The sequence below is a fragment of the Schistocerca americana genome, chromosome 1 (assembly GCF_021461395.2).
Source record: "Schistocerca americana isolate TAMUIC-IGC-003095 chromosome 1, iqSchAmer2.1, whole genome shotgun sequence".
Lineage (NCBI taxonomy): Eukaryota > Metazoa > Arthropoda > Insecta > Orthoptera > Acrididae > Schistocerca > Schistocerca americana.
Genome location: NC_060119.1, coordinates 777,820,806 through 777,832,932, shown reverse-complemented (window position 1 = coordinate 777,832,932; position 12,127 = coordinate 777,820,806). Strand labels below are relative to the sequence as shown.

Here is a 12,127-nt window from a genome sequence, read left to right as displayed (position 1 = left end):
AGTATTTGTATGGAGTGTAGCCATGTATGGAAGTGAAACATGGACGATAAATAGTTTGGACAAGAAGAGAATAGAAGCTTTCGAAATGAGGTGCTACAGAAGAATGCTGAATATTAGACGGGTAGATCACATAACTAATGAGGAGGTATTGAATAGAATTGGGGAGAAGAGGAGTTTGTGGCACAACTTGACAAGAAGAAGGGACCGGTTGGTAGGACATGTTCTGAGGCATCAAGGGATCACAAATTTAGCATTGGAGGGTAGCATAGGGGGTAAAAACCGTGGAGGGAGAAAAGAATGGTTCAAATGGCTCTGAGCACTATGGGACTCAACTGCTGAGGTCATTAGTCCCCTAGAACTTAGAACTAGTTAAACCTAACTAACCTAAGGACATCACAAACATCCATGCCCGAGGCAGGATTCGAACCTGCGACCGTAGCGGTCCTGCGGTTCCAGACTGCAGTGCCTTTAACCGCACGGCATGGAGGGAGACCAAGAGATGAATACACTAAGCAGATTCAGAAGGATGTAGGTTGTAATAAGTACTGGGAGATGAAGAAGCTTGCACAGGATAGAGTAGCATGGAGAGCTGCATCAAACCAGTCTCAGGACTGAAGACAACAACAACAACAACATTTACCGAGACCATGTTTCGATACATGTGTGGCTTCATATTGAGTCTCCATTTCTTACAAAAAGCACGCAAATTTCATGGGTATTTTCCTATTTTAAGCCTAAAAACGATAACATGTGAGATTTTTAAAAGTTTTTTCGTTGCTCGGCTGAAATTACATTACTTGTGAAAATGGCTTGTAATTTCAGGTGAGCAACAGAAAAAAATAAAAAATCCATATGTTATAGCTTTTAGACCTAAACAGAAAAAGTTATTAAGTTTGTATTCACATCACTAACAGACAACGTGGGTAATTTTAGGGTTGAAATGCCTCTGGTGGATTTGTTACTCAGGTGACACCGAATGGCTAGTCTAGGTTTGACGTCGCTGACGTCCCCTGTTACTCCTGTTCCTTTTCTACTGACAATAGTTCCCACCTAGTTTATACTGATGGGTCTGTTTCTCGTGACATCAAGTGGTCAATTCCTCTTTACATAGGGATGTGCGAACGCTTTGGATCAGATAGTGTGTAGACACCTGAGTCGGCAGAAATGCCGGGAAGATTTTAATTCAGTATTATTCTCAGGCGACCGTGCGTTCTTTCACTTTATTTTTAGACATTTTGTGGATGGGCCGGTATAGTATACGTCACCCTTACAGTATATTGATAATATTTACTTATGGACCGTCTGACAGCAACTGAATAAAACACAATTTTAGTGCCATACGCGTTTCGCCTTTATTTTCTGCAAGGTATAATCAGTGGCAGGTTGCGTGGACAATTTCTTACATATTACGCTCCTGTTGCATTTTTGGCCATGACCATGGCATTGAAACAAGCAGTCAGTTCATAGCGCTGTGGAATGTGGGAAGAAAACCCAATTTGGCATTCATAAGAAGAAGAACAACACTAAAAATGCAAAGGAGCGTAATATGTAAGAAATTGTCCACGCAACCTGCTACTGATGATGCCTTGCAGAAAATAATGGCGAAACGCGTATGGCACGAAAATTGTGTTTTATTTAGTTGCTGTCAGACGGTCCATAAGTAAAAATTATCAATATACCGTAATATTACACGCAAGTGAGGAAGACAGGACTACAAAAGTTGAATATGTCACCCTTGTTTACAGTAATAAATGTAGACCAAAGAAGATGACAGAGTCGAAACATGTCCCGGTAAATAGACAAACAAATACATTATGTTTTTTGCGTAGTACAGAGTTAAAACACAATAATTCACAAACCCATAGAAAACATCAACAGTAACTTTCAACCAGAAGAAGACGAATATATTTTCTAATTTGTCGTATTATTTCTGCGGTGATGAGGTAAACAGAATGTGGTATCAGAATACCTTCTCAACTTTTGGATACAGATGTTCAGATGTCTCTGAGCACTATGGGACTTAACATCTGAGGTCATCAGTCCCCTAGAACTTAGAACTCCTTAAACCTAACTGACCTAAGGACATCACACACATCCGTGCCCAAGGCAGGATTCGAACCTGCGACCGTAGCGGTCGCGCGGTTCCAGATTGTAGCGCCTAGAACCGCTCAGCCACTCCGACCGGCTTTTGGGTACAAATCGATTATTTAGAAAGATAGATACATTGGTTTTACATTCTCCTGGCAAATGTGAGATTTGGCATTTAGAGTATTTTTACTTTTTCCTCTTCATATGCTGGATGGAAACCTCACAAAATTTCTGAAGTGCACGCAGAACGTCTTTTCGAAATTTAGTGACAACAAATTTATTTATGTCCGCGAAAGTGTCATTGACATAAAAAATCATCTAAAACTGAATACTTGCGTCGCGACGAAAGTCGTCGTTCGCTGGGTTCCGCGGCTCAGCTCATTCTGCAGAGGACGCAGTCGCATACGATGTTTCTTTGGGCTTCGCAATATTTCCCCCCTCCACGATGTTCCTAACGTATTAGTCAGTGAGTTCTTTCTCTCCTCTTCTTTCGGATGAACAATTCTTTGCATCGAAGTCATTTCCTGAATGACGACAAGGTGTTTATAGTGGAGGAACGTTTCCCGAACAGCTGAAATACTAACTTTTACAACGAAGTATCTGCTAGCTTATGTATCGTTGGGAAAGACGTGTGACATTGATAGCCGAATATGAAGAAAAGGACCTTTTGGTCTCAACTCGAATTTTTTCGAAACTTACGACTATCCCTGGTACCGGTCAATGCTCGTGCAGTTAAGATGCGTGGCACGCGACTTGCCTGCCGAACACGGGCTCTATCTGCTGCGGGACGTAGTCGTCCCTGGAGCCGGCCACCTGGCCGCCCACGCGCATCTCCACGTAGGGGTCGGACAGCCCCGTCGGGTCACGCGGGTGCAGCTCCGTGGCCCGCACGCAGTAGCAGCGCACGCACACACGCACCGGCGCGTTGTTATCGTGTCGCGACAGCAAGCGAACAGCCGGCCGCTCCGGGAACGGGGACGGGTACAGGCAGAGCGCTGCCTAGTGCACAACAACGGTGACAAGTGTAATGTATTGCGAATATATAGAAAGAAGGATCCTTTATTGTATGATTATATGATAGCGGAACAAACTCTGGTAGCAGTTACTTCCGTAAAATATCTGGGAGTATGCGTGCGGAACGATTTGAAGTGGAATGATCATATAAAATTAATTGTTAGTAAGGCGGGTACCAGGTTGAGATTCATTGGGAGAGTCCTTAGAAAATGTAGTCCATCAACAAAGGAGGTGGCTTACAAAACACTCGTTCGACCTATACTTGAGTATTGCTCATCAGTGTGGGATCCGTACCAGATCGGGTTGACGGAGGACATAGAGAAGATCCAAAGAAGAGCGGCGCGTTTCGTCACAGGGATATTTGGTAAGCGTGATAGCGTTACAGAGATGTTTAGCAACCTCAAGTGGCAGACTCTGCAAGAGAGGCGCTCTGCATCGCGATGTAGCTTGCTGTCCACGTTTCGAGAGGGTGCGTTTCTGGCTGAGGTATCGAATATATTGCTTCCCCCTACTTATACCTCCCGAGGATATCACAAACGTAAAATTAGAGGGATTCGAGCGCGCACGGAGGCTTTCCGGCAGTCGTTCTTCCCGCGAAGCAATTCATTTTTCCCTTACATATTGTCACTACTGCTGGGGCTCTCCGATATTGGCAAGCACACCAGCATTGGGCATAATGGGACGTCCTTGTACCATTGATGATCTTATAGATCTTATAATTAAATGTTTCCCTGAGACATTTAAGTCTCGTTTTACTATCTACGATAATGATCGAAGCAGACGAAATAAACTGGCCATAGTACTGCGATGGTGTAATGGTTAGCATTTCTGCCTAACAAGCAAGAAGACCCGGGCTCGAGTTCCGACGACAGCACAAATTTTAATTCATTTCGTCTGCTTCGATCATTATCGTAGATAATAAAAAGAGACTTAAATAACTTAGGGAAACATCTAATTATAATGTCAAATGCATTGCTGAAATCTAAGAAGCTACTTGATAGCTGTCTCTTGTCTATCCACGGCAGGCTTGAGGTCATCTCTTACCGTTATTAAGGCAGATGTAGTGACTGGTTATCGTCTGTTAGGTTATTTGTAGTTAAGTAGATTGCTAGCTGATCGTTGACTAAGACCTATAACGGCTAGAACAGTCCTAACATACAGGGTGTTTCAAAAATGACCGGTATATTTGAAACGGCAATAAAAACTAAACGATCAGCGATAGAAATACTCCGTTTGTTGCAATATGCTTGGGACAACAGTACATTTTCAGGTGGACAAACTTTCGAAATTACAGTAGTTACAATTTTCAACAACAGATGGCGCTGCAAGTGATGTGAAAGATATAGAAGACAACGCAGTCTGTGGATGCGCCATTCTGTACGTCGTCTTTCTGCTGTAAGCGTGTGCTGTTCACAACGTGCACGTGTGCTGTGGACAACATGGTTTATTCCTTAGAACAGAGGATTTTTCTGGTGTTGGAATTCCACCGCCTAGAACACAGTGTTGTTGCAACAAGACGAAGTTTTCAACTGAGGTTTAATGTAACCAAAGGACCGAAAAGCGATACAATAAAGGATCTGTTTGAAAAATTTCAACGGACTGGGAACGTGACGGATGAACGTGCTGGAAAGGTAGGGCGACCGCGTACGGCAACCACAGAGGGCAACGCGCAGCTAGTGCAGCAGGTGATCCAACAGCGGCCTCGGGTTTCCGTTCGCCGTGTTGCAGCTGCGGTCCAAATGACGCCAACGTCCACGTATCGTCTCATGCGCCAGAGTTTACACCTCTATCCATACAAAATTCAAACGCGGCAACCCCTCAGCGCCGCTACCATTGCTGCACGAGAGACATTCGCTAACGATATAGTGCATAGGATTGATGACGGCGATATGCATGTGGGCAGCATTTGGTTTACTGACGAAGCTTATTTTTGCCTGGACGGCTTCGTCAATAAACAGAACTGGCGCATATGGGGAACCGAAAAGCCCCATGTTGCAGTCCCATCGTCCCTGCATCCTCAAAAAGTACTGGTCTGGGCCGCCATTTCTTCCAAAGGAATCATTGGCCCATTTTTCAGATCCGAAACAATTACTGCATCACGCTATCTGGACATTCTTCGTGAATTTGTGGCGGTACAAACTGCCTTAGACGACACTGCGAACACCTCGTGGTTTATGCAAGATGGTGCCCGGCCACATCGCACGGCCGACGTCTTTAATTTCCTGAATGAATATTTCGATGATCGTGTGATTGCTTTGGTCTATCCGAAACATACAGGAGGCGGCGTGGATTGGCCTCCCTATTCGCCAGACATGAACCCCTGTGACTTCTTTCGGTGGGGAAACTTGAAAGACCAGGTGTACCGCCAGAATCCAGAAACAATTGAACAGCCGAAGCAGTACAACTCATCTGCGTGTGAAGCCATTCCGCCAGACACGTTGTCAAAGGTTTCGGGTAATTTCATTCAGAGACTACGCCATATTATTGCTACGCATGGTGGATATGTGGAAAATATCGTACTATAGAGTTTCCCAGACCGCAGCGCCATCTGTTGTTGAAAATTGTAACTACCGTAATTTCGAAAGTTTGCCCGCCTGAAAATGTACTGTTGTCCCAAGCATATTGCAACAAACGGTGTATTTCTATCGCTGCTCGTTTAGTTTTTATTGCCGTTTCAAATATACCGGTCATTTTTGAAACACCCTGTAGGAAACCACAGCGACTTCACTTATGTAACTACTAGACTTCTAAACATTCTGCGTGGTGTCAGTTTGTTCTATATCGTGTCTCCCTACCACTTTCGCGCAACAACGCTCTGAGCGTGTTTTTTTTTAGGGAATTGACTAGTTTGAACCTGGGACCTGTTGCTGGTAAGGAGACGTCAGACCACACAAGACATGTAGAATTCAGAAGAGTTCAGTGAGACTAGCGATGATATAACCAAATACTTAATGATTTCAGCGCCAGCTCCACTGCACTCCCTGTAAAAGAATCTTAATACTAACTAAATTTAGTGGAAGGGGTTCAAGGCTTTCCTATTTTTAGTTAGCTGGTAAAATAACGCCGAAAAAGCAGTTAACTTTACCATTGGAAATTTTATTCTACTCACAAAACATCGTTTATAAATTGCACTATTGATAAAAGGAAATGTTTTAATACAGGATGGTAAAAACCAACTGCGTTCAACAAAAATGTGAACGAATATTCCCTGAATGGGTTTCCAAGTTCTACAATGGATCGAAGGATGACCTATGCCATATCACATCTATAATCTAGGTTTAAATTAAGTTTCACAAAAGAGAAAACTATCAAAATGGTCTACAGTGACCCTCAATTATCTTTAATTACTTATCTAACTTGTCGTAAATTACCGTGCCTGATGTGGCTTCTCAATAACTATACAACAGAAAAATCATCGCGTTTCAGATTTTTACTTCAAGTGGCAAATGTGAACACCATGAGCTCTAATTGACGATCGACACTAGTATTACGTAAAAAGGGGGTGCAGTAGATGAGACTTCTGCAGTTCTGAGTGAAGCTTTATGCGTTGTTATGTGGCATCGCGTGCGTTCATTACCTTGTCGGTGTTCGTCAGGGGGCGGCGGAAAACACAGCTCTGCTCACCTCGCCGTCTCGGAAGTAACTCTCTCCTAACTTCTCCTCACTACAATTTACCGAAGTTGGTTTAAAAAAAACTATCTGGCTGTATTTTCATCTGACCAATCAGGGTCTCAATGTTAACCTTAAGCTCCGCCTACAAAAATTCTGTCTATCCAGTGAGAAACGTTATACTTTTCGTGGTGGGGCAATGTTTTTAAAGTTTGCAACGTAACAGAGACACGAAAAAGTCTCACGCTAAAACTTGCAGCTGGTGTGGTCCTTTTAGCGTTATCGTAAGATCTATACTGTTCTTCTGGAGGGCTCTAGCTTTTAACATGGGCTGGGGGTGGTCCTAACGTAACAGAGACGCGAAAAAGTCTCACGCTAACACTTGCGGGTGGTGTAGCCCTTTTTGTGTTATCGTAAGATCTATACTGTTCTTCTGGAGAACTCTAGCTTTTAACATGGGCTGGGGGGTGGTCTTGACGTGACAGAGACGCGAAAAAGTCTCACGCTAAAAACATGCGGGTGGTGTCCTAGCGGTTAGCTGGCGACGTGGGCGTCCGTCCGTCCCTTATCGTAGGGCCTTCCAGCTTGACACGGTTCTGCTCTCGGTTTCTCGTTTCTCCCCTCGGAGCTGCGTCTGTCTCACGGTGGGAAGGTATGACATGCATTTAGGCATTCTTGTGTTAGTCTGTGGTATTCCATTTGCTCACTCGTTACTCATATTACTTTGGTTAATTTAATGTCACGATTTATTCGGAGCTATGTGACATACTACTGGATTTGCTTATCATGTCAGGGTTTTCATGGAAGGTGTTGGATTTGCCTGACACCTTACAGCCTCAGAGGCAAAACATTGAAGATCTGTTACCAACAAATTATGACTTTTAGGTATTCCAAGGAGAATTCAAAAGAACTGCGCGTTGCCTTTTAGAAAGTAAATGTGTGGGCTTTGTCAATCCAAACATTTTGTAACTCTCCATCGCGAAGATGGTTGACAAGGAAACTCGCAAAGTGGAAGATGAGACAATGGCCTCGGGTTCTTTTCATCGACGAGTGCATGTTACTTCAGGGGATTGACGATCGTCATAAAAGAGTATGGAAACGGCCAGTCTCCAGGATGGCAGCGCATGCTTTTCCACGGGTTCAGCTGGAAAGTGTGTTAGGCATGTTTAGGGCCGGTACCATTTACGGGTGTTGGACGGATCACTACGCTATAGAAGGTACTTTGAGGGCTGCTCTGTTTCCACATCAAATTCTGCAACATGTTGTCCAATACTACAGTCAAAATTTAGGCGATGAAGGGGACAGTAGAAGTGTATACCGCACCCAAGTCGTCAACGTCTTCCTCCTGCCGACAGGGATGAATGTGTGATATCTGCTGACTTGAACCCGACTGAGCATGCTTTTCAGCAGTTAATGTACAGCGTGGAACAATATGGCATCGAATGTTGGCCAGAAATAGATTTCGATTTCATAGGTGTACAAAGACGTGCACTTTCGAAGAGACACTTATTTCACAGTTACTTTATTTTCTTTAGTTTCATAACCGTTATTCTTTCTTGCTCTGCTCCCTGTGAATCGAAGTCCAAACGTATTCGTGGATATGGAGATGGTTTAAAACTTTCTTTCACCTATTTATTTCATAAGTGATGCGTAGCGTCTGTCGGCCATCATGGAGTAAACTGCGGTATACAGGGTATTTCGAAAAGGTCCATCTTATTTCACAAGACTATATCCTCTGCATCTAACGAGCCTAAGGGTAAATTTTAACTTACTCATAGGAGAACAATGTCAAAACAACCACCCGACTTCAAAAGTCTATATCTTTTACACATTGTATTACAGAACCTCCATCACAAAAAAAAAAAAAAAAAAAAAAAAAAAAAAAAAGAAAAAAAAAAAAAAAAAAAAAAAAAATCACACTTTGTGAGATCAGGGGAAGCTGCACGCGAACAGTGCAATGCGAGAGCCCTACGCCCATTGCGGCCAATCCTTCGTTGAGGTGCGTCATTGTTAAATAGTGCTTTTAGCTGCAGATGCAATTGCGGTGTTGCTCTGTCCTATTGAAAAATGAAGTTCTCGGAATGTTGTCGCAATACTGGAATGCGCCATATCTCCATCATACCCAGAGACGTAATTCATGTAATCGTCTTTTCCTCAAAAAATAGCATACAGTACATCGATTGTTGGGAAATGAAAAGAACACGTGAATTGGAGAGTCTCTCTGGTGCTCGAATGGTATGTGGCTACTGTGTCCTACATGTGGGTTCAGTTTTCCACTTAAATGGTACGTAGCGTCATCACTGAACACTAACCGTGGATAGATATCGACGACGCGACGTAGAGAATGAATTGACAAAAAGCTTCATAATCTCGTTTACCACCATTCTAGCAACTGAATCCTGTATGATATCAAACACAAAAAATGAGGACTGTAGTATCCGGTTGTGGGTGAGGCACGCGCAAGGAAAGACAGATTCTCATGTGCCAAACAGCACTAGAACTTTATTACGACACAGAAAGTACAAGATAACGTTGAGCCAATGGAAATGCTTCCGAGTGAAAGCAATATAAAATGATACTGATCCGATGAAACATTGTCACTAATACGATAATAGTTCTTAAAGGTGCAGGTTGAGCCTCAATCTGTTACGATCGATAAACACTGTCACTGGCCGGCGTGAGATCGTTAGGGAGATGCTGAACAAACTCCAGCGGCAGACGCTACAAGAGAGGCGTTGCGCATCACTCAAACGGTTCCTACTGAAATTTGGAGAATCTACTTTCCGGGAAGGGTCGGACAACGTATTACTTCCTCCCACATACATCTTTGTAAATAATCACCACGAGTAAAATCAAGATATTGGAGGTAAGATAGGTGCTTAGCGACAATCATCCTTCCTACGCGCCATTTCCGAGTGGAACAGGGAGGAGGGGATCAGTTAGTGGTATCAGAAGTATCCTCTGCAACACACCATCAGATGGCTTGCTGAGTATTGATGTAGCTGGACACAGATGCCATAGGCATGGCCGGCACGGTTGTATTGGCTGCACTCGCGATGTCCTAGCTCCCGATAACGACACTTCCGAAGTAGAACCTTGATGTCCAACCTGAAACTCACACTGACTGGCGAGCTGGTTTTCGTTTCCCTTTCCCCATTTGGGCGGGCGTGGGGCTGGCAGCTGTACAGCGAACCTGCTCTTCAACAAGTAGACGATAGTCACTAAGTTAGAAACTGAACGTAAAAGAAGGAGACATATTTACCATGAATTTAATTTTTTTTAAAGGTGAAGTTACAGGGGAACATAAGAAACAGTGCTGCCTGGTGAACTGCTAGGCGGCATCATATGAAGGCCTATATGCTACATCTACATCTACATCCATACTCCGCAAGCCACCTGACGGTGTGTGGCGGAGGGTACCTTGAGTACCTCTATCGGTTCTCCCTTCTATTCCAGTCTCGTATTGTTCGTGGAAAGAAGAATTGTCGGTATGCTTCTGTGTGGGCTCTAATCTCTCTGATTTTATCCTCATGGTCTCTTCGCGAGATGTACGTAGGAGGGAGCAATATACTCTTGACTCTTCGGTGAAGGCATCTTGTCGAAACTTCAACAAAAGCCCATACCGAGCTACTGAGCGTCTCTCCTGCAGAGTCTTCCACTGGAGTTTATCTATCATCTCCGTAACGCTTTCGCGATTACTAAATGATCCTGTAACGAAGCGCGCTGCTCTCTGTTGGATCTTCTCTATATCTTCTATCAACCCCATCTGGTACGGATCCCACACTGCTGAGCAGTATTCAAGCAGTGGGCGAACAAGCGTACTGTAACCTACTTCCTTTGTTTTTGGATTGCATTTCCTTAGGATTCTTCCAATGAATCTCAGTCTGGCATCTGCTTTACCAACGATCAACTTTATATGATCATTCCATTTTAAATCACCCCTAATGCGTACTCCCAGATAATTTATGGAATTAACTGCTTCCAGTTGCTGACCAGCTATTTTGTAGCTAAATGATAAGGGATCTATCTTTCTATGTATTCGCAGCACATTACACTTGTCTACATTGAGATTCAATAGCCATTCCCTGCGCCATGCGTCAATTCGCTGCAGATCCTCCTGCATTTCAGTACAATTTCCCATTGTTACAACCTCTCGATACACCACAGCATCATCCGCAAAAAGCCTCATTGAACTTCCGATGTCATCCGCAAGGTCATTTATGTATATTGTGAACAGCAACGGTCCTACGACACTCCCCTGTGGCACACCTGAAATCACTCTTACTTCGGAAGACTTCTCTCCATTGAGAATGACATGCTGCGTTCTGTTATCTAGAAACTCTTCAATCCAATCACACAATTGGTCTGATAGTCCATATGCTCTTACTTTGTTCGTTAAACGACTGTGGGGAACTGTATCGAACGCCTTGCGGAAGTCAAGAAACACGGCATCTACCTCTGAACCCGTGTCTATGGCCCTCTGACTCTCGTGGACGAATAGCGCGAGCTGGGTTTCACACGACCGTATTTTTCGAAACCCATGCTGATTCCTACAGAGTAGATTTCTAGACTCCAGAAAAGTCTTTATACTTGAACATAATACGTGTTCCAAAATTCTACAACTGATCGACGTTAGAGATATAGGTCTATAGTTCTGCATATCTGTTCGACGTCCCTTCTTGAAAACGGGGATGACCTGTGCCCTTTTCCAATCCTTTGGAACGCTACGCTCTTCTAGAGACCTATGGTACACCGCTGCAAGAAGGGGGGCAAGTTCCTTCGCGTACTCTGTGTAAAATCGAACTGGTATCCCATCAGGTCCAGCGGCCTTTCCTCTTTTGAGCGATTTTAATTGTTACATGGTTCTTAGTGCTGGCTCAAGAGCGTTTTGTGTGACAGAGTTGGCATCCCCACTAATGCAGTAACCGTCGCACCCAGAGTGGGTTGTCTCTGCGCTGCAGGCGCCTTGACTAGACGGCAAGCCGTGGCCCTCTCTTGTATGGCGAGTGGCTGGACCGTAAGGCGCTTGCCGTACGCAATATTCCTTTCCCATCGGAGGTGATAGCGGAGCCACGTCACTGCGCAGATCAGCCATGGGCAACCTTTAGTGACCTGCGGGCCCCACTCACGAACTTAGATAAGTCCGCGGATCGTCTCGCTCTGTGACGTGACAGTAGCTCTCCTACCACAGAAAGTCATAATTATACCGTTCGTGACGTTAATGTTTATGGGGCAAAGCATCGATATGTTGACACCCCTTCCCAACACGCCACGGGAACAAATAATGCCTTAAAACACGCATTTTTGAGAGCACATTCATTTTATGTTCACCCAATCTTCAGCTGTTTACTTTAATCACGCGTCGTGAACATTGTTTTTTACCGACGACGTTTTGCAGTAACTGTCTTAAAATTTT

The 12,127-nt window shown here is 44.1% G+C and overlaps 1 protein-coding gene across 1 annotated transcript in view; it reads right to left on the bottom strand.

Annotated features, from left to right (window-relative positions):
- LOC124594154 (otoferlin-like) overlaps positions 1-12,127 on the bottom strand; it is a 171,566-nt gene that overhangs the window by 50,974 nt on the left and 108,465 nt on the right. The window contains exon 12 of the mRNA XM_047132512.1: positions 2,846-3,087. Coding sequence (XP_046988468.1) covers positions 2,846-3,087 — 242 coding nt within the window. The remainder of the gene's footprint in view (positions 1-2,845; positions 3,088-12,127) is intronic.